This window comes from Marmota flaviventris, chromosome 6, assembly GCF_047511675.1.
Source record: "Marmota flaviventris isolate mMarFla1 chromosome 6, mMarFla1.hap1, whole genome shotgun sequence".
Taxonomy (NCBI): Eukaryota; Metazoa; Chordata; class Mammalia; order Rodentia; family Sciuridae; genus Marmota; species Marmota flaviventris.
In genome coordinates, this window is record NC_092503.1 from 13,389,726 (window position 1) to 13,417,463 (window position 27,738).

The 27,738-nt window shown below is 36.0% G+C and overlaps 2 protein-coding genes and 1 long non-coding RNA gene across 9 annotated transcripts in view; 2 read left to right on the forward strand and 1 right to left on the reverse strand.

Annotated features, from left to right (window-relative positions):
• The window catches only part of Rgs17 (regulator of G protein signaling 17), a 98,561-nt gene extending 91,334 nt beyond the window's left edge, over positions 1-7,227 (forward strand). Inside the window, exons 5-6 of one of the 2 annotated variants that reach the window (XM_071612894.1) lie at positions 16-147; positions 2,236-7,227. In XM_071612894.1, coding sequence (XP_071468995.1) covers positions 16-147; positions 2,236-2,424 — 321 coding nt within the window. In that variant the 3' untranslated portion in view covers positions 2,425-7,227. The remainder of the gene's footprint in view (positions 1-15; positions 148-2,235) is intronic. The other variant, XM_027939520.2, reaches the window with a different exon arrangement.
• On the reverse strand, positions 1-27,604 carry LOC139706013 (uncharacterized). Of its 2 annotated transcripts, XR_011707691.1 has the most exons (5): positions 27,425-27,604; positions 9,842-10,027; positions 7,216-7,428; positions 2,331-2,456; positions 1-1,762 (listed from the first exon to the last, which is right to left on the reverse strand). It is a non-coding gene; the product is annotated as an uncharacterized lncRNA (long non-coding RNA). The 2 variants fall into 2 exon arrangements; XR_011707692.1 differs by lacking the exon at positions 2,331-2,456.
• Positions 11,469-22,677, forward strand: Mtrf1l (mitochondrial translation release factor 1 like). 5 transcript variants are annotated; one of them, XM_027939558.2, is made up of 7 exons: positions 11,479-11,836; positions 15,469-15,548; positions 16,803-16,986; positions 17,469-17,632; positions 19,116-19,233; positions 20,403-20,539; positions 21,464-22,677. In XM_027939558.2, exons 1-7 carry the CDS (start codon positions 11,578-11,580, stop codon positions 21,662-21,664), a joined length of 1,143 nt encoding a protein of 380 aa, XP_027795359.1. In that variant the 5' UTR covers positions 11,479-11,577; the 3' UTR covers positions 21,665-22,677. The 5 variants fall into 5 exon arrangements, with proteins under 5 accessions (XP_027795361.1, XP_027795362.1, XP_071468994.1 ...); XM_027939559.2 differs by lacking the exon at positions 11,479-11,836 and having other exon boundaries at positions 16,828-16,986; XM_071612893.1 differs by lacking the exons at positions 20,403-20,539; positions 21,464-22,677 and having other exon boundaries at positions 11,472-11,836; positions 17,469-17,637; positions 19,116-19,227.
• Positions 27,605-27,738: the final 134 nt, after the last annotated feature.

The following is a 27,738-nucleotide window of genomic DNA, read 5'->3' on the forward strand; positions in this document are numbered from 1 at the left end:
TGCCTTGTATTATAGATGATCCTCATTCTGAAGCACAAGACACCACAAGATGAGACTGTAGATTGTTATTCCCATGGGCTTAAACTTGTTATTGACTTCTCTACACTTCTTTTGACTGACAACCTTTCAGACAAACAAGATATTAAGGTAAATGTTTTATTTTTCAAATAGAAATAACAAATGTGCTTTTGTTACAGATTGGCAAATGTTAAGCTATATTACTGTATGCTATCTTACTAGTTTTTAATTTGCAAAGAAAATGAATGACTCAAAACAAGTAATAATTAAGGTTATTTTATTTCTCTGTCTTCAGATAACTTTAAGCTATTGATTCTAGCTACTGATAAGGGACTATTATATTAAACTTAATGATGCTATTATTTATGAAGTAAATGATCCTTTTTTTCTATTTCACTAATCTAAAATGTTCTTCTCCATTGAAACAAAAAGTTATCTCAAGTTTAAAAATAAAACCACCATTTACAAAAACAGTGGCATGTGTTTGGTAAGACTTCACCCTACCAGAACAACCCATTTCAAAATAAGATGAATTAGTTTAAACTCTAATGTCAATATTGTGCCACTGAGTAGAAATGCAAAAGATACCTTTAGATGAAATGAGAAAATGGCCGGGGGGGGGGGGAATTATCTATTTTTATTGTTTGGTAATTGATGATGACTTCGAATGCTACAGAAATGAAAAACTAAATGATACACTTCCATAACATTATTTTTTAAGGAATTTCCTACAAAGAAAAATACACAGTTCAGCCAGAAACTTATAATTTTTCTATCTATAAATTGGTCTAACTAAACCACCGAAATTTAGTCTGGATCACCCTTTCCTGACAAACCTAGCAGCTATCCCTGGAGTGTATCAGTCAACCCAATTCCACATTATCTGTAGAGCTCAGGAATCTGGGAACACTCAATGGAATGTGAGTGGCTTCATCCAGAGACTGTCTTGGACCCCAGACAGTGATGGGAAAAGAAACCAGAACCAAAGAAACTGTTGATAAATGCTTATAACAGGCTGTGTAGGTATAAATATGTATGTTGTGTATATTATTAGACCAGTAAACATGGGTCACAATTTCCTATTCCTTGCTCAGTAGTAAAGTTGAAGAAATCAGTCAGGGCTCTTGGAGTGTTTCTTAAACAAGCCATTCAAGGCAGAGCATCAATCCTGTTCCCCAAGCATGCCCTCATTGCTACTTATTTTCCACTCTTCCCTTCCCAGTGTGTCCTTACCTGTTCCAGCCTGGAATGGGAGGAGGGTGCTATATCACAACAGAATTTCATTTCTATGCACTTTTCTTTTTTTTAGGGGGGGGGGGGTACCAGGGATTGAAGTACATCCCCAGCCCTATTTTGTTTTTTATTTAGAGACACGGTTTCGCTGAGTTGCTTAGTGCCTTGCAGTTGCTGAGGCTGGCTTTGAACTTGAAATCCTCCTATCTCAGCCTCCAAGATGCTGGGATTACAGGCATGTGCCACTATGCCTGGCTTCTATGCACTTTTCAAATAACACTGCATTGATTATTTTAATACATATTCTTAGTTCCTATTTATAGTTTTCTCAAAGATTCCATTTCAAGCAATTTTTCTGCTTTTTGTTGAGTACAGAGATCTTTGGATGTATTGCAATGCAAGGATGGTTTTTGGGTCTTGCCAGGTAGATACATTATTAAGAATGCCTCCTGTGCTTCTGCTTCACTCTGCTTTTCCACATTCTTCTTTTCCTACTGTGATGCCATAGGATCTGTTGGGATAAGAAACTGTTGAGAGTCAGCCTTGATATGCATGTTAATTTTGATCGGAGAACTCTTCTCTGCCAATGGAGTTTTATCCCATTATCAAATAACTCCCCAACAGTTAAAGAAAAGGAGGAAGTGAATTTATATTCTGGTTATTCTCTGGTACCTCATTGGTGAATGAAACTCTCAATAGCTCCTGAATGAATGCATAGAAAAAATAAATCCAAGTTAGTCAAGATGTTTGTGAACCAGATTTCTGGCAGAAAGACTAATTTTTTGTTTTTTGTCTGTTTAAATCAAAGATTGGAGGGAGAAAATTATACAAGGTTATGTGGCCTTTGAAAAGATGACCTCATTATTTTCAATAGTTGAATTTACTCTTTGATGTTTGTCTGAAATGTCAAAAACCTGCATTTATTTAATTGAGGTCTTTTGAAAAAATATATGATTTAATGGATCTGCTCTATTTTCTTTTTAGGTCAGTCTCGATTCTCGAGTTAGAGAGGTGATCAATAGAAATCTGTTGGATCCTAATCCTCACATGTATGAAGATGCCCAACTTCAGATATATACCTTAATGCACAGAGATTCTTTCCCAAGGTTTTTGAACTCTCAGATCTATAAGTCATTTGTTGAAAGTACTGCCGGCTCTTCTTCTGAATCTTAATTTTCATTTAAAAAAACATCAATTTTGGAGGGCTGGGATGGGGAATAAAAATAGTTAATAATACAGAAATTGAGTCCCTGGAGAACTGCAGTATAGCACTCCTCAGGCTACTGTGAACATACCACCATATGGTCTTTGGTCTCCATTTTTTATAAAGGTTATCCATGATGACGTTTGGAGAAAATACCACACAAAACAATGAATTGCCAAATTATGTTTGTTTTATTCAACACCCATCCTACTTGCAAGCAAACTGTATTCGTAGTCCTATGAACAGTCTCCTAGTGTATTTCCAGAGACTGCATGTGCAAAGTAAAGCTGCTTCATTTGCCACGTAGTTGTTGTACTATTTAATCAAATAGCATAACTTATATCTGTATTTAAAGACTTTTGTGCAATATGGTCTTATAGAAATAATTGCCAAAACATGGCTGTGGTTTGCATTTTTTTTAATATAATCTGAGACAGAAAAAGGCAATTTTTAAAATGTAACAGTGGTATTCAACATGCTATAATACTGTGCTCAGAACACTAATTTTGAAGCCAATATTTCTGTACATGAAAAAAAAAGAGCTATTTATCTATGTTTGTTGGCAAATCGTAGGGGAGGATCCCTCTGATTGTTCACTGCCAAAAATGTGGCATTTTCATTACAGAAGCGTTTGCTATGTTAAAAAAAAAAAAAAGAAGAAGAAGAAGAAGAAAAGTAAACAAAGCACAAAACAATTTGAAGATATCTTCTCTCAGTGACAAATCAAAGAGTGATATTGTTTTTAATTGTAATAGATGAAAATGAATCTATGTATATATAAGATGTCCAATACTGTAATTAATTTATTAAAGACTGGCTCTCCAGTTCTACAATGGCTGTGTAAAGTTATGTACTTCAACAAAAAAAAAAAAAAAAAAAGAGAAAAGCTTGATAATTAGTTTTGGAATATGTAGAAAAGTACTTAATAAAAGAATGCCTACATGTAGCACTGTAAAACATTTTGATGACTAGCATCTGTCCTGTGGCATATGTTCCTTGAAAGTGAAATCCAGTGAAGAGCTGTTTATACTAGGAAAAGTTTATAAGGGTTATGAAGAGATAATTCTCTACTTCAGACCTTAACTGTTTTCATGTACTATCGTTACGAATGACTTATTTTAAAAATGTCAAAATCAAACTGTTAATTCTCATCCATAATGAAAAGGCAGTACCGTGCTCAAATCTTTTAGCTGCCATATTATTTTTTATAAATACACTATTTAAGACAAAACTCTTGTCCAACATTGGCATGTACGTCTGACATTCAAGAAAACAATATCCTATTGTGCACAAAAAGGATAATAATAATAATAATAATAATCATTGTCATATTTATATTAGCGTGTTACATTTGAATATTAATATCCCCTGGAGACTATTTTTTTAATCTTGAACTGAATGACTATAATAACGAGTAACCTAAAATGAAAGTTTTAAAAAGATTTATATCCACTGAGAACACTGGCCTTATATTAAGGATGATATTAAAATTATAGGTTTTCTTTGTCATTTTTAACTACCTCTCATTTTTTAATTTATTAAACATATTTTTAAAAAACAAGTTTGGGGTTTTCTTTTTAAATTTATTTTACTTGAAAGGTTAGCATTGTAAGTTTCTTTTTCCATAAACTTAAAACATTTCAAGAATTGTTTTTTTAAGTGAATATGATTTTCTAATTTATATAGAATTCAGGAGACATGATTAAAAGGGCTATTATCTATTCCCTATGCAAATATTTTAACTGTTGCAGTGTTTGACAAAATGGGATTTAAAAAAAAAAATTGCAGAGTAGAAAACAAAATGTTCTGTTTACACTGGCGTTGCTGACTATCCTACCATATTCAGCACTTTTAAAGACATTATTTATGAAAATATAGTTAAAATGCAAGATAGAAAATATTTATAATCATTTCTTTTAACAAATGCTTGTTTTCTTTATGAAAGTGTTGTGTGTTAAGACATAGTTTATCCATGTCACTTAGATATTTACTATTTAATAATAGTTTTTGGTAATGTGTCGAAAAAAGAGCTATGAAGATGTTTACAAAAAGTCATATTTTTTCCTAAAGAGTAAAGAAAGATCTAAAAACATCATCACCTCTATTGCGAAGTTCTATTGTTCCTAAGTCATTTACTTTTTTTCTTGATTGGAATTGGGTTTATTATGCTACTATGATGTGTACACATATATGGTATACTATCATACTTGTTTGTGTGTTTGAGGCACAATAAACTGGTGCACATGATTAGAAGATATGTAATATACTATGATACTCGCATGCATTGATCTTTTAATTGTAGACTTTATATATTCTTGTTGTTACTATATATGATGGTGACCTGCTAGTTGTAAGTTATCTTTATAAGATACTTTGGACTATTAGATGAATTGTCTGTTTGACAATATGTTTAATATTTTACCAAATGGGAAAGATAAGGGCCCTTATGAAGAGCCCTAATGTCTAACCTGGGTGACTGTAGAATACAGATTTTTGAACTTGGTGTGTCTTTTTGAAACCTGATAATGAGGTTGGGTTGACAAGGACTCTAGAGCAGATTTATGCATCAGATGTTGGTAACCATGCTTCGTGAGCATTCCTGTGCTAAACTTCTATTTTCAGGGGATGGGATGGTTTCTCATTTAATTTCAAAATGTTTGAAGTATCTAAGAATATGTCTGTGTATTTGCAACTCTATCTATTTTTTAAGTATGATATAATTCCTTTTGTTTAAGTTACAGAGCTATAATAAACAAAAAAGCCCTCAACTGGTGTCTATGCTACCATTCCAAGAGCACAATATTTGCTTTATTAGAGTTTGATTTTTCCTAGTGAGTGAATTCCTCCCTGGGGAAAAATGAGCACTTTAAAAGGAGCACTTTGTGTTTTAGATTGCCAAATGATCTTTGTGTACAGTTAGAATCTGCTAATGCGCACAGAAAGATGTTAATGCACTTTCTGAATTGCCTAACTTCAGGTGTATCTAGAATGGAAAGAAAAGTACGTGATATAGATTATGTATATATAGATAAATTGGAGACCCAGATTTCTTCAGAGATTGCTCTTGTACATAGATCACAGTAATAATGGATGGACGATACTTCCTTATTCTAATTGTTATGTTACTCAGAGTTAGCATAGATGTTCTGACAGTGTTATAGGGCACATGTGAATAAGAGCAAATCAGTTTTGATACTGAAATTAAGAAACGCAAATGCCAAGACCAGAACGCAGTCCTTTAAAAAAAAATCCTAAAAGATGTACATAGGGTGACCAGTTCTGGTAGTTGGTCATGATGCATGGGGTGTTTATAAATAAGTATCCTTTAATGAACCTAGTATAAAGTATGTATTATATACTTACATGATAGCTCAGTGTTGTAAAAGGACTACAGAAATAGGTAAATAATGTTTATTTTGGAGGAATAAATATACATTTTCACTCAATTAAGCTTATTTAAAATCATACCGGATTCTTAATTTTGAGTTTATTCATTTTTTCTATACAGTTTAACTTTAAATACCAAAAGTATCATAATTTTAGCCATTTAAATTTCAATAAATACATATTATCTATACCCCAATGATTCAAATGTATGAATTGCCAAGATCATTGTAATGTCATGTGTAGCTAATAAAAAAAAACAACACATTATCAAAGGCTTTAGTGAAGAAATCTAAAGGGAAGGAATGTCAAAGACAATCAGAAGATAGGGAAGTAAGAACCTTTTGGAAAACCATCAAAATTTCTTTAAGACTTTAAAAATGTCTATGTATAGAGCCATATCAAACATGTATTTTGAACCCTTTGAGCTTGATATATTAGTAAGTTATTTTGAAATATAGTAAAGATATTTACAGAAAACTTTCTTGCCCATCTATTTTACATTGACAGTTTATGACCCTAACCTTCAAAGTATATTTTATCAACACTTAGAGTGTTTTTTTCAGTTTATAAATTTCTGATCAATATATAATGTCCTCCCGAGAAAACAATATATAATCTGTAAAAAATTTTAGTAACTTCTTACCTGGTACAGTTGCAAACTGATAACTGAAAACTTGCTTCAGATCTTCTCTGAAACACTTAACAATATCCTTGCATCACATAACAGTGTACAGGGTAATAAGTATTATTTCCAAATATCAGACTTTTCAGTCTTTATAAGAATTTTTTAAATTATTGTTCTTACAGCTGTAGTCCTATAGTTCCCAGTGACATCTCTGCAGATTCATTCAAGGAGATGCTCTAGACTTTGACTAATGAAACCAGTGTGGAAGACAAAGTGCTACCTAACTGGTAACATATCTCAGTGTGCGACAAATCTGATTACTATGACTTAAGCTCTATGTAAGGAAAAAGGATGTTATTAAGTGCTAAAGAAAATAACCAAATATAGCATTTTTAATACATATGCAAACTCAAAATTTATCATATATTTCTCTTTTCTGTTGGCAGAAATTTAAGAATTTTAAAGCTGCTGATTTATACCTATGCGTTGTCATAACATTCTAGCTTTTAAATAGTTATGTTGTGTTTCTGTCCTAGGTTTGAATACATTTCCTTCTCATAAAGCTCTAACCCTTATTGCTGTATTCAGATGATGTGATACACAATGCTTACAAATGGAAATGTATGTACACAGATTCACATTTAGAATATAGTGTGAAAGATCAAGAACTTAGAATAACAAATTTGATTTCAAGTTAGATTTCTTTTTAGAGAGGAGGGGTACCAGAAATTGAACCCAGGGGGCTTACCCACTGAGCCATAGCTCCAGCCCTTTTCATTTTTTATTTTGAGACAGGGTCTCACTAAGTTGCTGAGGCTGGCTTTGAACTTGGGATCCTCCTGCCTCAGCCTTCTGAGTTGCTGGGATTACAGGCTTGTGCCACCAAGCCTGGCTCAAATTACATTTCTGACTTCTGTGATGGTGAGCAAATCATTTTTTCTGTCTGAGTCTGTTTTCTCATCTGCAAATGAAGAATATTAGTTTACAGGTTGGCAATGATTAAATAAAATAAAATTAAATAAAAAGAATAGTGTTACATGTAATATTTTATCAAAGTTTTTCAGCTCAATAGTAATTGCTACTTTTCACGAATATCTGTGGGTTTTTGTTTGTTTGTTTAAAACTAAAACAGTGTTACCTTGAATATTTGCAAAACATACTTTGGAAATCTAACTAATTAATTATCCAGAAAAATATAACCAAGCTTATTTTAAGATGGAAGATTATAACAATACTATTGTTTTGTTCAATAATATGATTCAAAACCACTATTTTAATTTTAACAATTTCTCACCTTATCTGTAATCTAGAAAAATTTCTTCAGTCACACATATACACAGATATATGTGTGTGTGTGTGTGTGTGTGTGTGTGTATATATATATATATATATATATATATATATATATATATATACACATACATATACATGTATCACACAATGTTATATATATGTGTATAAATAATACACATACAATATATGTTTATATATACACATACACATACATAATGGAAATAAAAGCTATGTTCTAAATGATAATATAAATATCAAGTCATTTGCCAAATATGTAAATGGATGATAGAGCTAAAGCTAAGTTAATAAGAGACTGATCATAACAGACTTTTTAATATTAGAGTAGTATGGTTTTCTTTAACAATTTTACCATGAACATGTGAAAAGTAAGAGTAGTTATGTCTTCAGAAAACTTTTCATTAAATCTTTTTTGAAATAGTTTTATATATACATTTCTGTAAATTCTCATTTGCACAGATAGTAACAAGAAAAACTGTCCTCAAATACTTCACACCCATGGGGGTATTAGTCATTAATCAACTAATATTAATTAAGTCTATGTTTAGATTTCCTGGTTTTTGTTTGTTTGTTTGTTTTTTATCTAAGGGCCTTTTTCTGTTCCTGGGTCTCATTCACCATACCCTATTCAATTTAGTTGCCATGTCACCTCCGGCTCCTCTGAGCTGAGTCTGTATACCTTTCCATGTTTTCAAGGACCTTGACAAAGAGTATTGGTCAGGCATTTTGTAGACCCTCCCTCTGTTGTGATTTGACTGATGCATTTCCATGATTAGACAGCAGTTTTGGTTTGGGGAAGGAATACCAGAGGAAACATGCCATTCTTGTCACACGATATCAAAGGTGCATGCCATGGTCATGACTCCTCTTGCTGTGAGAATTTCTCAAACTTTGGGATCCTCTTAGCTGTTAATGTTGACCTTGATCAACTGCATGAGGGACTGACTGTTAGGCTTCTCCACTATAAAGTAATCAATTTTTATAAGGTTACACTAGAGGAAAATTTAGTGGACATTTACACTGAGTTTTAAAAAAATTCTGAGTAGATTTTCAATACTAATATTAGGTTCATTAAAGGATTAATGACAAATGCTATGAATACAATGAGCTGGAAAATCAAATGGGAGAATAAAACTAAAACAGTGTTATGTCGAATATTTGCTTAATAGAGGTGGAAGTAAATTTTTTTTCCTTGAACTACCTGTGCAATTATTTTAAGCCTCCACACACTTTGGATAATAAAGATCTTAATCTTATTAATTGTAATAAGAGGTAATTTAAATTGGTAATCATTTTGCTTAGTGCTTTTCTATATGCCCTCCACTGAACAATGTACACAATATTGAAATAATGTAAAAGACTTGATATTTTCACCCCAGCTTTAACTATTTGTCATAAATACAATGTTTCTTGTATATTATTTTAAGATGTTTTACTAATACTAAAAATTTTAATGTGTTTGATTCTATATACTTTATCATATTGAATGTGTATAATTTCTTACTACCATGTTCATTATATTTAGTAATCTATATCCATATTTTGGACTCCACCAACATTTATTAGTGGACTACAAAGAAGTTTTAAGTGCATGAATACATCTTAAGAGGCACCACACTTGGTTATTTTGCAATGCCAAAATAACTGTAGTTACTCATCAATTGCATAGATAATCAAGATTATTTTTCCTCCAGTTTAAATTATTCTGGATTTTTATTCCCCTTTCCTTGACTCTACTTCATGATTTTACCTATGTACAACAGTAGACTTCCCCAAATGCTACATTTTTACCATGTAATAGAATTTGAGCATGTCAACAGTGTAAGAAAATCCAGAAGTCTCATACTAAGTATGTTTGAATTTTCAAAGTAAATCAAACAACAGCTGTTTTCATTTAACTATGTTGTGGAAACCTATGGACACCATTGTAAAATGCGTATGCATTAGACTTTCTTCACTTTCTTAAAATGTTTTTGAATTAATAAAGAATTCACCAATGTATCCTTAGACAAGTTATTGTTTCCTCCTTGGTATAACACTACAGGAATAAAGGGTACACTTACATGTGTTGCTTAAGTTGCTTATGAATCTGAGGAAAAATAAATTCTGGTTGGATTCATTACATTGTTCTATAAGCTTATTAGAATTTTGCACCTTTTATAATGAAATATATTCTTGAAATAACATGTTTTGAGAATTCAGCTGAGAGATTTATCATGTTGAGTTCAAATTACTCCAGCCATTTATTTCTGTAGTAAAAAAAAAAAAAAAAATCAAAGTTGAGTTTAGAGTTAGGAAATAACTGCTCCTAGTGGGTATATAATGGGTATAAACAAACCTACTGTCCCATTCTATTCTTGGATCAACATTAAAATAAAATAGATTTCAAACACTATCTTACAGCAAGAAAATTTTGTAAAGTAGTGGACCTTGAACATACAAAGTGAAAGAATTGTAATAATTGGAGCTTTTAAGTAGCAAAACTATTTCCATTATGTCAAGGATCATTTCATTCTTTCATTTCACCTCCTTTTTTATGTAGTGCTAAGAGAGAGAAGCAATGCAAAAATGCATATTCTTTTTTTCCCCAATACTGAGGATGAGCCCAGTCGCTGAGCACACTAGACAAGAGCTCTACCAGTGAGCTACAATCCCCAGCCCCCAAATTATTTTTTTTGAAAGAATATTATACTTAATAGTTTTGGTTAGATGACTGAAGGATATTTTAACTTTGTTAAACGCTCCTATGATTTACCATTTCTTTTTTTTTTATGTTTTCATTTTTTTAGAAAAATAAAAAGCTATTTCAAATAAGTTATCTCAAAAACAAAAACACACCATGGGGACACTGGTTAACACAGTTAGATCGCAGGGGATCCCAGATTGAACATTTGACATTTAACCTTTGCATTCCCAGGACTGTCTTGGTTGTATTTATTTCTCCGGTGGCCTGTGAACAACTGTTTTAAAAACTGCCAATAAACTTCAGTATTCTTGGCACCTATCTGTAAATTTTTTGGAAGTGATAAGCATCAGGCTGCCAGAGGCAGTTCTTCCTGTGCGCAGTGCTGGGGATGCCACCTGGGGAGAGGCCAGTGAGTGCTCTTCTGCCCAGCAGCACACCCGACCCAGGAGACCATCGCTCAGGGCTGTTGTGTGGTAATCACACAGAATTCACACAACTGCATTAAAAGAAAAACATGGCTCAGTGAGGATAGACAGGCAACTGAGAGAAGTCACTTGAAACCAAGTAAATTACGTAGCAGACACAAGACTAGACAGCACGTTTTGTAAACTCATTTGGTTCTTGTCTCAGAAGAGCAATTTATTCCCACCCACCCCGCGAGGAGGCCTTTCCGACCCAGGATTAGAACCAGGTGCCGGCCCTCGCGGGAAGCCCTGTCCCGGTCGCCCTCTGCCACGCCCATCACTGTCGGAGACGCCCCTACTGCTCTCCAACCCGCCCCTCAGGACAGCCTCGCCCCTCTCTACGCCCCGCCTCTCCCCGCCAGCTCCGCCCCCACAGCTCTCCGACCCGCCCCTCAGGACAGCCCCGCTCCGCCCCGCGAGCTCCGCCCCCGCCACGCCCCCTCAATATTGGCCCTCATGAACTACGCAGCGTTCCCGTGCTGGCCCGGAAGTTCTCGCCAACGCTTCCGAGAGGTCTTTTAAAACCCGCGCGTGCGCTCGACGGGGGTGTGGCTAGCTCTCGCCCCTATTTCCAAGCTCTGTGCAGCGTCGCGAGACCTACTCTGTCCGGAACTTCCGGTTCTGATGGGCCTAGCTCTTTGGGCCGGCCATGCGGGGCGGGCTTCTGTGGGGCGCTGCCCGTGTTCTGTGGGCTGGCCGAGCTGTTGGCGCAGCCCGCCGGCCCCTAAGCTGCAGTAGCCCGCCGCTGGAGGAGCTGTTCGCCCGCGGCGGGCCTTTACGGACCTTCCTCGAGCGCCAGGCAGGGTCAGAAGCCCAGTTACGAGTCAAGGGGCCAGAGTTGGTAGCGGTCACCAAACTCCTGAGCGAGAAGGAGCGGGAGCTGCGGGAGACGGAGCACTTGCTGCACGGTAAGGGCCGCGCCAGGGGAGCGGCATCTGATCGGATTGTTTTTCCTCCTTTGCCCTTTCCATTAAGCCACTGGCCAGGTGTCCACACTACTGAGTTTGAAGCTCTTAACTAACTTGCAGCCTCTTTTTGTTTGTTTTGCATGACAGGTCAAGACATACTTACACATGTTCTTTTCTCATTCTTCCTTTTTGGCGCTTTTGTGCTCCCTTGCCACAGTGCTCCGCCCCACTGTATTTATTTATTTGTTGCCTATCCTCTGGCAGGAGCAAGGACAAACAAGGCACTCTACCCAGTGACGGGCTCCAGACCAGTGTAAAGAGGTGCGACTTAGGATTCGATCTTAAATCTAGGAATGTGCATTTTCTACAGTTTCTCAAGTGATTTTCATGCATTCGAATCTGGAATGGGCTGAACTTTCTGCACTGCTACCAGCTCCCAGGGATGCCAAGTTGCTGGTCCATGGGCCACACTTTGGGTGGCAAGGTTCCAGAGAGGGCTGCAGTTTATTGAGGGACACAGAATTAATTATACAGTTGATAAATGAGAACAGATATATAGAGAAGAAAAAAGACCCAAGTAAAGAATTTGTTGGTGTTGCAGAGGTATAAGAGCCTAACCATTATTAATAGTTTATTGATCCCTTATCATGCTTGAAGCTTTACTAAGCTTTCTTTATGGGTTAATTCATCCAGTTCACACAAGCTATGAGGTAGGTACTATGAACCCCATGTGACAGAAGAGGAACCTGAGTCATAAAGGTAAAAAGCAGCACAGATTATATATGGAGCCTCCACTCCATATAAGATCCACTCCAAATCTCACTCTTTTAACCACTGTTCTCTTGTTAATCTAGGAAGAGAGATAAGGGGAATGGCAGTTTGGAACCCTTTTGTAAAGAAAATCAAATATTAATCTAAGATAAGAGGTTGATTTATCTGTTGGCAGAAGGGAGCCAGCAGAAGTTTTTTTATTAGGATGCAAATGATAGAGTTGGTTTATCACTTAGGAAACCTGATGTGTGGCAATTTAAAAGTCACCCTGGAATGGGATTGAAGATGCCATGAAAAGGGGGGGGGGGGGGGCTAATGGAGTAGTGTGAGAGTTAAGAAGAGTCTAAGTGACTTAAGAGAAAAACAACATGTGATTTTTTTAAAAAGAATTAATAAATGGTATTGAGAAAAAATATCTTGGGGAAAAATTAGATTCATAACTTAAGCCAGTCTTAAAATCCAAGTGGATTTTAGGAGTATTTTAAAAATCAAACTTAGAGATGTTAACAGACTGTTAGAAATTGTTGCTAAAAGAAATTGTCATTCAGGAAGTCTTGAGATATTATTATGTGTCAGACACCACTGATTACCAAAAAATTATGGAACAACCTTTTAGGAGCTTACAGCTTAATGAGGAAGAGAGATATTTAAGAAGATAAGTAAAAACAAGTGGGTGAATGTTTTAATTTCTATATTAAAGAGCAGAGTGTAATAAAAGGAAAAGTTGGCTTTTAAATGGATCTTGAAGGATAAGCAAGGAGTTGTCAGGTGGATCAAGAGAACAGAATTAAAGGCAAAAGTGATCAGTAAGAATAAAGATACTAAATTGGGAAATAGAATAGGTGTTGTGATAGTTTAAGAAAAACCTGAAGCCAGAAAGACAATTAAGAACCTTGCATGACAAAAAATTCAGATTATTTTTTTAGACTATAAAAAGTTAGTAAGAAGTGACATCTTTCTAAAGAAAAATTATTGTTGGCACCATTGTTGAGGATGAATTGGAATATTCTCCAGAAATCAGAGTGTTAACAGAAGAGAAATAATAAATCTGGCATTGTATCTCCAGCAGTTGGATGGGAAAAGAGGAGATGACAATAAGCAATTACTTTAATGGTTGGAGCAAGGTACCCCTCTAGAATGGGGAAACTATAGGTGGTGTACTGTAAATATTTTAATGTATGATATTGAAAGACAAAACAATTAGTATATTACCATTCCCTATGAATAATTCCTCAGTCTAAACCCTCTAGAACTTCTCTGTCCAGTGTAGTAGTCAGAAGCCACAAGTGGCTATTGAGTGTGTAATGTGACTTCAAATTAGTCAATTCAAATTATTGAGATATGCTGTAGGTACAGAATCTCAGTAACTTGGGAAGCTGAGGCAGTAGAATCATAAATTCATAGCCAGCCTCAGCAACTAAGTGAAGCCCTAAGCAACCAGACCCTGCCTCAAAATAAAAAATAAAAAGGGTAGGGGATATGGCTCGGTGGTAAGCCATATCCTGGGTTCAGTCCTCACTAAAGAAAAAGTTTTTCACATTTTTATACTAGTAACACATTGAAATTATAATATCTTGAATATACTGGTTTAAATAAAATGTAGTCTTAAAATTAAACTACTTCTAGACACTAGCTCCAATCTCCTTAGCCTTGCAGAACTGAACATTTCAGAACTGGAAAGGCCTCATAGAGTCATGCAGTTCAGAACTTTCATTTTACTGATGTCACCCAAGACTCCAGAAGTTGGGTCTGTTGCTCTAAGAGCAACTTAGGGGTTGAGTTTTAGCTAGAATTCATGTTTCTTTTCCTTAACTGCACATATTATCCATTTCACCTAGTTTCTTCCATACCATACCCTGTCCAATGTAATTTTCTACCTTTCCACCAGTGCGTCCTGTACTTATCTCCATTTTGCTGATATCATAAGCTCTCCTTCAGCTAATTCTTTCCTTTAGCACAACTCAAAAATAAACTATGGCTGGGGATATAGCTCAGTTGGTAGAGTGCTTTCCTTGCTTGCACAAGGCCCTGGGTTCAATCTCCAGCGCCACAAAAACTAACTGGAAAATAACTCTTTAAAGGTACTGCTATTTACATATTTAATCACATAGTGCTTTCAGTTATTATTGTGGATTATTTTTTTCTCCTCTAGAAAAGTATAAAAAGAAAAAAATGATCTATAATCCTGCCTTAAGGGTACGTCTTATATTCCTACTATCACCAGAACCCCAGAAAGGTTGGTTCTTAACAGATAAGCACACAGATACTCTGTAAACAGAGTTTGATCTTTCACAGAAAGAACAATTGGTAACAGCTAAAAAAGGGTCCCATTTTCTCCTTTTGTAGGCTGTCTATTATCTATAGAATAAATGAGGGAGTATATTATGTACGTCAAAAATTAAAATTCAAAGATGAAACAAGGGTAAATCCAGAGAGACAGGAGCATTTCACATAAAGGTTAAGTAGGGTACTTAGTTATACTAAGGAAATATTTACTAAGACAATAACTTCCTACTTTTGGATTCAATTTTGGTTTAAGTTCCCTCTCTGGCTTTTTGATCTTGCTAAATGTATTCATTTGTTATTGTACAGCCTTAGTTGGAAAACTAGAGGTTTGTTTTTTAATAGTTAGATTCATTTATACTTAATCATCAGGGGAAAAAAAGTTTCTCTTCTCACAGCTACTTGCTTACAAAAACTAATGTAGAAATGCTGTTTTTAATGTAATTATTAAAATGACAAGATAGACATTTTATTTTTCCCTTCAGCTATACTAGCAATAAACCTGTTACCCCGGAGACTTGTTAGCAGTTTAATAGTAAGTTAAGAAAAACTCAACTGCTGCCTTTTTTTTTCCTTAGATGAGAACGAAGATTTAAGGAAACTTGCAGAGAATGAAATAATTTTGTGTCAAAAAGAAATAACTCAGTTGAAACATCAGGTACAGTATTGGTATAAAGAACAAATCATGTCATTACTTCGTATGTATTTTATTAGAAGTTTATAATAAAATCAACAAGTAAGTAACTAGATTTTTAGTATTCAGAATAAGCTTTTTAACTTAAGTTTTTCCAGTCTTATTCAGGAGTAATTGACAAAAATTTTATCTACTGAAGGTATTCAATGCATACATTATAAAATGATTACCACTATCAACAAACTAGTCTTTAAAGTGGAAAAAATATACTTATGTGGTCCTATTTTTACACCAAAAGGATTGTAGAGCTCTCACAAAAACACAAATGTCTCATTAATAGCACTTTCTGGAAAAGCAATAAAATATCTCCCCTCTTGTTATTTTAAGGGATCAGAATGGACAGTGGGTAGAAGAGGTTATAAAGAGATGACAGACTGTGGGCACCTCAGGGGCAAGAATGTGTCTTTAGTACTATTAGAGTGCCGCAGTCTGGCTGGGCACCAATCAGGAGCCACTGAAGCAGGAACAAACTTTCTTTCTGAACTCCACCAGCACACTCCACACACGCTCCCCGGGAATCCTCTCCAACGCCACGCAGCTCCTATAGGAACCAGCAGCTGGAAATATCCCTCCTCCTGCACTTCCCCAACCAATGGGAAATCTCCGGGAATCCCCGCTAGAGCTCAAGGGGAACTCAACGGGAACTCCGTGAGAACTTGCTGGCGTCACCTCTCAACCACTACTTCTGGCAAAAATGCCATGTGTCATCCCGACTCGGCTGTGGCCCTCAACATTAGAGTGCTAGTCCTAGAATTCCAAAATGACAAGTTTTTTCTATTAAGTTTAAAAAACACAGATGTGATTTGAATCCTTTTTTCCCCCCCTTTGAGGCTTTAATTTTCAAAACACTAGTGCTAGGATCTTCTTTTGCATATGTACTGCTCACAAGGAGCAACTACTTCTTAATAATTGAATAGGGAAGTGTTTTAAAGCATATAAGATCTCCAAGGAAAAATAAAATCAAGCCAGTAAGTTTAAGATGAATTTTAAAACATTTATTATATTAATAATATTGGTACTCCATGGAAGTACCAATTTAATTATATGGTTTTAATTGGCAAGATGGTTGAATAGTACTCAGCAATGTTAAATTATTTGCTTAGAGAAATTTTAGGTTAAATATTTTAAAATCCTCTATCTGATCATTTAGCTTTTTTTCTTGTTATTAAGTTTCAAATAATTCTTAATTATAGGAGGGGTAATATTTTATGTTTACAGATTATCTGTCTTTTGGTTCCCTCAGAAGAAACTGATGAAAGTGATTTGATCCTGGAGGTAACTGCAGGAGTTGGGGGTCAGGAGGCCATGTTGTTTACTTCTGAGATGTTTGATATGTATCAGCAATACGCTGCATTTAAAAGATGGCATTTTGAAACCCTGGAATACTTTCCAAGTGAAATAGGTAAGTAAATTGTTCAATTTATTTTGGCACAGTATAGTAGTATTTTATTTATCTACATGGGACCTAGAAAAAGGGTTGGCAAGACCATGACTGGGCTTCAGAACTTACTTGTAAGTCTTAAGCTGTTTTATGCTCATCATTTAGCTAATAATTTTGATTACAAGCACAGCAATTTTGAACAGCTTATACAGTCTAATGGATATTCATTCAGTACTTAATAATGCTGAATGATTAATGGTCTCTAAAAATGGCCTTTACATGTTTCATTGATGTCAGTTAGGTAGCACCGTAAATGTTATGTTTAATCATCATAAGCAATAAAGATTAAATGTCAAAGTAGGCTTGCCAAAATGAGTATATTTGCAATCTCTGTTTATGTTTTGTGATTCTTTTAAATATATTTCAAGATAGTAGGTATAATAGTCAGTTACTTATAAATGTCAGAAATAATAAAAAGAACCTATCTTCCCTATATTTTCAAGGTGGCCTTAGACATGCATCTGCCAGCATTGGCGGTTCAGAAGCCTATAAACACATGAAATTTGAAGGGGGAGTGCATAGGGTACAGCGAGTACCAAAGACAGAGAAGCAAGGCCGCATCCATACTAGCACCATGACAGTGGCAATATTACCCCAGCCCACTGAGGTAAGGTTAGTAATCCCCCCTTTTCTAGCATAGTGCCCCCTGTCCTCCACTCCCCAGTAACACTCAAAATTTTACTGAATTGAGTATTTCTTTCTCTTAGTATTTGGCCTTCCTCACATATTTTGAGTTAATTCTAAGAATCAATTATCTTAGTTCAAAATGTAGTTTTACAAAAGATGGTAAGAACTAAATATTTATAAATGATCCAGTCTTGCTTTATCAATTTACTTTTCTCCACCACTAAAATAGATATTGTGAGACCATCGCTCTAGGTAAAATAATACTAACCTACTTAAATATGGTTGGGTAGCCTTAATAATGACTTTGCTTTTTGTGACTGGATCCCCAGATATTATTAGAACAAGGATAATAATTAGTTAATACTTCATAGCCCAATCACATTAACATTGTTATGATAGTTCCTAATGAGTATTATTTATTCTTAAAAAAAATAATTCTCAGTCTAGTTTTGTATTTGTTTTTTAATTTCTCTTCTCCCAAAAAGTGATAGGTTTTCAACATTTTTCAAAATGAAATATACATGGTTTGAGAAAGAAATTTAATGGAGGGTTTCTGTTATTAATTTTGAGAGAAAAAGTGCTGTTTGACTCTATGTAATAGGGTTAATAGAGTTTCTTTAGTTCTGATGTTTGTGTGAAGCATAGATGAGGAACAGTTAAGGGAGAAAGTAAAGTAGAATAAGTAGCAGGAGTCACACCTAGGTACTAGTCACTTCTGGTTTAACGTTTTGGAGATGGTAGGCACTTTCAGGAAATGATGGGATACTGAGGTCCCTATTACCATCTGATGCTTCTAGCAACTCTAAGAATTATGTAGGGAGACATGGAGGGCTTAGGGAATGGTAATATTCTTATTGCCAAGATTGTGGACATGTCATAACGCAGTTCATAGCTTATGGAAACTTTTAAACATAGCGCTTCTTATAGTGACTCCTAAGACAAAGTGTTATCCTGATGTCAGATCACAGTGTATCCACTGAGTCTAGACTCTTGGCATCTTGGCTTTTGCTGTTTCTACTTGTCTTACCTTTGCCTTTAGATGTGTTTGAAACAAACCCTGCACTCAAGCTACCAATTTTTCCCCCTGTGCTAATCTTTTTGAACTCAGAAATAGTCTACAAATCTCATTTTAGCTTAACACATTTCTAATAATAGCTGTTTTGTTGTTCATGTGGTAAAAAGGGAGTATTTGCAGAGAAGCTAAGCCTAGTTTTTGAGGATTAGGAAGGGTTTGTTTTTGTTCTGTATTATACTTAGATTCCCTACTCTTCTTTAAAAAAAAAAAAAAAGAAAGGTCTAAAAATAGCATCATTCCAACTATTGCCTATTCTTAAAATTAAAATTTTAAAGTCTCAACATGAATAATATACATGACATGTATTTATTAAACAGTTCATCCTTATCTACATAGTTGATAAATGTAAGTTTTTAAAATCTTTTTAATCTTCTCTTTCTATGTATAGATTAATCTGGTGATTAATCCTAAAGATTTGAGAATCGATACTAAGCGAGCTAGTGGAGCTGGGGGTCAGCATGTAAATACCACGGACAGTGCTGTCAGGATTGTTCATCTTCCAACAGGTATGTACTTATTTTTTTAACATAAAACTAAAGAGTCACTTTCTGAAGGACTTGACTCATTTTCCACTGCAACAGACCCTTTTGTCACCCAAGGACTATATATTTATTAAAGACAGTTATTGATTACTTGATTTAGAATCTGCACATGATACTCTGCAGGATAATCTCAAAGCCAGGAAAAGAGGGAGTTCTGAACCCAGGGAATTTCCATATTAAAGACTATGAAGAGAAAGTACAATCTTTCTAAATGGCCTTCTGAAAATTATATTTAATATTCTTAGCTGTTTAAGAAAAATGATCACAGTGAAGTAATTATCACTGGTTATATATCTGAAAATGCTCTAAACCACTGGTTCTTGTCTCTTTTGGGGAGAGGGCAACATGGACTCCTTTGAGAAAATGAAGCACTTGATGTCCTACCCAGAAACATACCTGTATACATGCAAAGTTTTGCATATAATTTCAGGGTCATCTTCCCATTGAGTTCATTCACACACCTATTAGGCAAAGGGACTGAATCTAAATCTTTAAGTCCCCACTATACACCAAGTGGAACTAAGTGTGCTTTATCAGCCTTAATATAGTGATTTACATGTTATAAATGAGTATTTGGAATTAGCAAACTTCTGCTATCTAGAAAGAATATAAGAACTTCTGTAACTGATCTCAAATAGGCTTATGTCCTATTAACAAGAAGTGGTTGATGGGAGTGCTAGATTGATGTTTTTGTTCTTTTAAATATGGGAGTATCCTCATGTTAAACTTCAAGGACAAATTTTATGTAATATAGAATATAATAACAGTAATGAGAATAAAGAAAATCCTCAAAAAACATTAATAGAGTTAAATGACTCAACTTTTTTCTATAATTGTTATTCAAAAACTTATTGTAGTTAGCTGAGACTAGGAAAATAATCGAATGGTTTATGTTTATTGTTTAATTATATACTTCTTCAGTATGCAAATGCATTTTGCTATAGTTCAGACTTAAATTTCACTTTTGATAAACTATAAAAAGCTATTTAAGTTTAAAGTCTCCTTTTTATGTGAGGGTCCTGTTTTTCTCCCCTGAAAAGATAGAAAAAGAATGAGAAGGAAAAGGAGTATTCCTTCATATTAAGTAAAGAAGATTTTTCTATTAAAACTCTAATTCTCATAAAACTATTCAGGTGTTGTTTCTGAATGCCAACAAGAGAGGTCTCAACTGAAAAATAGAGAGATGGCTATGAAAAAGTTGCGTGCAAAGCTGTACAATATGCATCTCGAGGAAGAAACAAGTAAAAGATACAGTGCTAGGAAGATCCAGGTAAAATTGAATTAAAAAAAAAAAAAATGTTTCCACAGGATAGAAAATGTTCTTAAATAACTGAGTTTTTTATGTCCAAACGCTTTTCATGTATTGTCAAAGGTAGAAAACAACTCAAGTAGGTTGACTGAGGTATATACCTGTATTATAGTAATTTTGCTCCCCTGCCTTCTATATTCAAAGGCATTCTCAGATTTTGTCAGTTACTGAAAAAAAGATATTGAGTCCCATTCCCTTAATTTTTAACCCTTTGAAAGCCAAGTATGGTGGCATACATCTTTAATCCCCTGGGGAGGCTGAGGTAGGAGGATCACAAGTTCAAGGCCAGTCTCAGCAATTTAGCAAGGCCCTGAGCAACTTAGTGGAACCATGTCTCAAAATAAAAGATTAAAAGGGCTGAAGATTCGGCCAGTGGTAAAGGAACCCTGTGTTCAATCCCTAGTCCCAAGGAAAACAAATTTTTATAACTCTTGCAAACTGAACTGAACTTTTTTCCTATTTAATATTTAATTTTGTAACTTACACAGCCCTTTTAAGACTTCCTCAGTACGGGGCATTCATCATCTTATCAACACTCAAGATGGCTACATTAATTCACAGAGATTATGTATACAATGTCACTATGCAGTAGACATCATTTGTCTTATTTTTATGTGGTAAATTTAAAGTTTAATCTATTTCCTGAACTCATAGAGCATTGAAGTGGCAGAGACAGAATTCAAGTATTAATCTTTATGATTTTAAAGCCCACATTCTTTTTTCATCACATCCCATGTCATTTAGAGATTCAACATGTTAAAACTTGAAGACATCTTGTTTTGTGATTCAACTGTAAATCAAGAATTTAGTGAGAGTAAGTTAAGTTTGTAGGTCCAAGTTTTCCTGATCTAATTGTATCTCATATCTTTCTTTATACATGTATAGGTTGGAACTAAAGGAAGATCAGAGAAAATAAGAACATACAATTTTCCACAGAACCGGGTCACAGATCACAGAATAAACAAATCACTGCATGGTCTTGAGACTTTTATGCAAGGAGATTATCTACTGGATGAACTTATACAGTCACTGAAGGACTATGCTGATTATGAATATTTACTAGAAATTATTTCCAAAAAAGCTTAGGTTGGTTTGTTATTAAAGTATTTCATGCGCTCAGGAAAATACTATGGCACATCAATTGTGCATACTCATGAGTATTCTCTTAAAAAAAAGTTTTTACAATGGTAAGCAATATACATATTCGTAATGCATAATTAATGTAGATCTCAGTGCATTAGTAAAACATAATGATTGCTGTAAATCTTGCGCTCTTCTGTACAAGAAACAGATAAACTCATTTGTTTCTGTAAGATCCTTAAAATTAAATATTTTAATATTTAATCGAAAAATTTCTTTAACTCTATTTTGAAAAAAACTTAAAATATGACAGTAGATACCATATTAGTCAGGAGACGGAAGCCCTGTCATTAATTGAATTGGTAATGGAATTAACAAGTGAGAATAAAAGAACACTTAGTACACTGAAAGAGAGTACCCTAAGACCAAGAGTACACAATGTAAGACCACCCTTGCAAGGGTCTTTACTTCCCCATGATGTAGTGGGGCCTATTAGAAGGTGTGGGTATATCCCAATCAATGATGGAAAGGTTCCTGGTTTGCCGAGGGCCAGAGCTGATATGTAGCTGGTGCATTAGCCCTTGGCATTGCACCTCAAACTCTGAAGGACTGGTAAGCAAGGAGGTTTCTGCCAAAGTATGAACAAAACTGATGGTAAGCCTTAGTGCATTTCCATATCTAGGATCTTCCAGAGAGGCAGAACCCTAGGATATGTATATATAGAAAGATAAGATTGACACACGATTATTAAGGTTGAAAAGTCCAAAATGTGCAGCACGAGGGAGCCAGCTGGAGACCTAGGAGAGCTAGTGGCGCAGTTCCATTCCTAGGTAGTCGACTAGAAAACTCTCGCTTAGGGGAGGCTGGTCTTTTTATTCTGTTCAGACTTTCAATTGATGGGATGAAACCCATTGACATGGAAGGAATCTGCTTTGTTCAAAATTCTCTGATCGAAATGTCAGTTTTAAAAACTGTCTTTTAACACATTTGGGATTTTAACAATAAATATTTAAAATTAGGCTGGGAATGTAGCTCAGTGTAAGGTGTGCTTCGTATGTGTGAGGCCCTGGGTTCAATTCCTGGCACAGCAAAAAATAAATAAGATTTAAAAATAAAATACATATTGGTGTATTATAAACACATGCAGAATAACTGGCAAATATGATCTGTGAGCTGACATGGGCTCCTACTTCATTCACTATTTATTCCTAATTAATCAAATGGAATTCTGGAAACCCATGAAACTTGGATAAGAGTACAGAACCATAACTGAGGCAGTTTTGGAATCCTAATTCTTAGTATTTTAAGATCCCTCAAATTTGTGTATGTTTGCCAAAACACACAATACAACTGTATTCATTAAAAACCATGCATTGTCACTGCTTATGCATGTCACCACCATGCCTACATCACTAATGTTGACCCCTCTGCCTAGAAAACTTACTCCACTTACTAATGCAGATTTAAGCTCCAACCTAAAAGGCATCGTGTCCCCTATAAATAATTAACTTCCCTTCATCTGTATTCCATAGTACTTTACTGTATGCTATGTGTAGTCTGAATGTGTCCCCCTAAATTCACATATTGGAAATTTAGTTTGCAATGCAACCGTGTTGGGAGGTTTGGCTTTTGGGGAAGTGTTTGGGTCCCGAGGGAGGGCATGAATGGATAAAAGCTGTCATAAAAGGTCTTGAAAAAGGGAGTTGGGCCCTTTTTGCCCTTCTATCTGTTATGTGAGGACATAACACTCAAAGTACCCTCTTAGAAGCATAAGAATCCCTCCGCAGGTGCTGAAGCCTTGATCTTTTTTTTGATTTCTTAGGTTCCAGAACTGTAGGAAAATTTGTTCTTTATACATTACCTTATCTGGAATTGTTACAGCAATACAAGACAGACTAAGATACCACAATATCTGTATGGCAACAGTTACTTCAAAATATTAATTTACTGGTTTATTTGTACTTTTATTAAAGACAAAATTGTGTGCTAAGGAATAGAAAAGGATGAGTCAGCTGGTGCCCAACCTAAGGTGGGTACACTACTGAGGATTTTTCAGTTTTGGGGTGGGATACTCTGGAGCTTCAGCTCTTAGCCACACAATTATTAGGGCAATGAACACCCAAGATTCTACACTGCTGTAGTGGGGTATTCTGTAGGTAGGTGTATGAAATCCATTTTTAACTTGTTTATGGGGACATAACCCTATTTTAAGGAACATCTGTTTATCTAGACCTTACACTATCTCATTAATGCATAAGATTGTGTTTTCACCATTCTTTTCTCTTTAGGACATAACATCACAAGCAGTAATACCTGAAGTATTTTTTTCTAGAAATTTGGTGTATTGTTCATAAAGAACCAAAACTGAAATGAACTAATCAAAACTCTATTAGGTTGAATGACAGTTTTGAAGCCATAGATATCTTTCAAATGAAAAATCATAATCCTCTATAACTCACCATTAATGGTACCACTTTCCCTCTCTCAAATTTAAAATGTAGACCCCTTAGATTCCTCTGCTTCCCATTCAATTTACTGCTAAGATCTATGTCCTCTCATCCTCTCCAATTCCATTACCACTGACTTGTCCAGAATTAATTATCTCCTGGTATACTTTATTAGTTACCTGATTTCTCCTTGCATCCTCTCTAGATGCTGTATAATGCTGGCTACAAATAACCTCCAGATTAATCTGTCTACAAAACAAGCCTCTGATCTCAACATTCCTTTGCTCAACACTGTAATAGGTCCCCACTGCCAAATAAAACTACAACTATGCATACAATACATCCATGACTGGCATCCAGCATTAGAATGACTCCCCATTAGGGAAGTGATTTTATATATCCACCTCCTTATGCTCCGTCAAATTAAAGACCCTTGCATGTAACCTTTCCTCCATTTTGTTCCTTATACTGCAGATAGCCACCTCCTCCAATTCTCTCAAAAAGATATCCCCACAGCAGTGGTTCTCATTCAGAGGAGGCTTCACCCCCACCTCAACTCCCATGGAATTTCTGGCAATGTTTTAAGACAATTACACCTTGGGAAGGTGAATTAGAGATGAGTGATGCTGCTGAACACCCTGCAATGCACAGCATAGACTCCACAATTAAAAAAAAAAAAAATTATCTAGCCTAGAATGTTAATAGTGCTGATGTTGAGAAACCCTGACCTATGGATTACACCTATGGATTACTCCCTTATCCTGGCATAGAATCAACCTGTGTTCTATAAAAATTCCTCACTGTAACTTCAAATGTATTTGATCCATCCAAAGTTGTATTATACCCTTATGTTGTGCACCTAATTCCATCCTGTACTTCCTGACTCCTTTATTAAAAAAATGTTTAATGTTATAAAGCAAGCCCACAAATATTAAGCAACGAGGGTAAGTATACCATGTTTCAATTATTCCCATATACATCACCCTATATGTCTTGCATGCACTAAGTCTGCAAAGAGCAGTTGATCACCAAGAATAAGGGCAATTCTCTAAGGAGTTCTTTTGCACCTAAAAACCCTGCAACTCTGGTGTTGATTTTCATAAAAAAGAGGTCTGTGCTTCTACTGACATTTTCTAACTTTAATCCCTAAAGATGAAATTAACAGGTGTCATGAGCCTGTTAAAAGTATCAGTTAAGAATAATCAAAGCTCAAATCACTTAAGTAATAAACTGAAAAGGAGTGGTACAAATTATTCCAACATGTGACTAACTATGCTTGACTGTATTACCTTATTAAAGTTATTTTGATTTTTCTAATAATATGTCAGCCTTTTTCAGAGGGGGGGGAATCCTGCTGAACAACACTTGTAAGGGGTGGTTAAGAGACAAAGGTTCTATTCCATGTGCTCAACTAGTTTAATGAGAACCCTTCCCTACTCTCAAATTTCCTACCTCTGCCCATATCTGAAAATAAAGTGAATAAAGACGATTTCTAAAGTCAAACAGGGAAGTAATGTAAAAATTTTTAGTCAACAACCAAGACCCCAGTAAATGTTCCAAAGCATAACAGAAAAAAGTAAATGGACTTTCTGAATCTCACTCCTAGTTGTCATGAGTTTGGTCCTTTGAACCTTTCATCTTACCATGTGAGGACTGTTTGTCAGAAATCTTCCCACTCAGCAGTTTTAGTTCCCACAAAGTGAGAATTGACTTCAAAGCACAATCACCATAAAATAAAAATAATGCCAACATCTTTAACGAATTAACATTAGTTATTAATGTTAATGTTAGTTGCACAGTACATAAAAGAACTTTATATAGTTTTAATATTCACTCAACAACTCCTATGCTAAAATCCATTGGACAGTTACTCAAAGCAAGAAAAAACTCTTAAAAGTTTACATGGAAACCTACAACACCCTACAGGATCTAGCTTCTCCCTACCTCTCTGGTAATTATCTTCCACTTTCCTCCTTGCTCAATGAGTTCTAGCAAGGCATTCTGGTCTTCCCAGCTCATGTAGCTGTCTGCACTGCCAGCTCAACATGTAGACAATGGTTCAAAGCGTCAGAAACTGTTCTGATCCTCCAAAGTTCTTAAAACCTATGTCTCTCTCCTCCCCATTCTTGATTCATTGTTTTATGTTGTCTTAATGTTTCTTAATGTTTACTAGTATTCTTGTCAATTTAGAAAGACTTTTGTCTTTCTAACCCAGTATTTCCAGGACCTACCACCAGAGTCAGGCTAGAATAAGGTGAATGGGACACATGCTTCAGGTACAAAACTTAAGGGGCTAACATATTTTAGTACCCAAGATTAATATTACTTTAATGGAACATTAGAAAAAGATGCAAAAAAATATGAATTAATTATAAAAATTTTAGGTAAAGATGGATCCAGCCAGCACTTGTATGACTCATCCTAATCTTGGCCCTGCCTCACACAGGAACTGTGTGAACCAATTGCATTGAACACTAACTGAAAGCCAACTGCCAACTCTCCCTTCCTGAGACTACAGGAAATTAAAGGAGGGGAAATAGTAAAAGGCGGGGATTTGGGTTTTTTGAAAGCATACATCCTGTAGCTTCACTTAAGGAGCCAAAACCTGAGTCCAAGGAATGCACCCTCACCACTTAGGCGCATGCTCAAATAATACCAGGTTCGGCATCAGTAATAATATGGTGCAATATGTCAGCAAAGATTTAACAATTACTACATCCACTCCCGTCATCGCTAGGAAAAACATTCACCCGGCCAGAGGTCTTCAGTTCAAGAAAGTTGGAATTTTATTTCTTTGAATAGCACTAATGTCTCTTGCACTTAGCCCACGGAAAGAAAAATCAGGAAGGCATACATACAAATTCAGTACACTTAACGTCGGGGTGGGGGGCGGGGAATCAAAGGTGGTTGAACAACTACAGCCGAAAATACACGTAAACGCAACAGCAAGGATTCACGTTCCGCCACGCCGAAAGGCATAAACACCAGGCTCCAGTCTCCCGCCACAAGGCGACTAGCTTCAGGGGCCCCGCCTCTATACAAGGTCGCGCACCTACGTACCGCTACCTGCTCCGCGCCCGCCGCGCCCCGCCCGCTCAAGAGGGAACCGCGGGGCACTACAGTGCGCAAGCGCCAACCCGCCAACTCTCTGGCCTCCCGCCAAAAGCGCCTGCGCAGAGGCCTTAGACGAGGGGAGGGGCAAAATTAGGAGGGAGAGGTGAGCGCGCCTAAATCCTAGAGAGGCGGGCTCCGTAGGGCTTGGGGGAGGGTTCGTCTTCCGGAAAGCCTGGATTCCCGGACGACCAGAGTCGCCGCTCACCGGACTCCCGCTTGTGAGACGATCGAAGAACGTTGGATATCGTTTGTTCCCGTCAGAGATCTTCGGAGAAACCAGAGCTGTCTTCTGGCTAATAATGGGGCTTGAAGGAGGGCCGTTCCCAGGACGGCGGAGTGAACTGCGGAGGGTGTACGCATGCGTGGTAGGCTCTCTCCACGTGCAGCTGGACCGCGGGCTCCCTGTCCTCCTAGGCCCCGCCCAGGCTGCAGCATCTTTGGGGACTAGTGGAGCAGGATGGAAGGGGGTTGGGCTTCGCGGCTCGGCCCCGCCTCAGCAGCCTTCAATTGGGCGTGGGC

Bases quoted from the DNA above. Each gene is read 5' to 3' on its own strand.
- Mtrf1l (XM_027939558.2), top strand. From the start codon at position 11,578: ATGCGGGGCGGGCTTCTGTGGGGCGCTGCCCGTGTTCTGTGGGCTGGC. The intron at 16,987-17,468 runs GTAAGTAAATTG...TATATTTTCAAG, and splicing joins ATACTTTCCAAGTGAAATAG to GTGGCCTTAGACATGCATCT. The intron at 20,540-21,463 runs GTAAAATTGAAT...ATACATGTATAG, and splicing joins ACAGTGCTAGGAAGATCCAG to GTTGGAACTAAAGGAAGATC.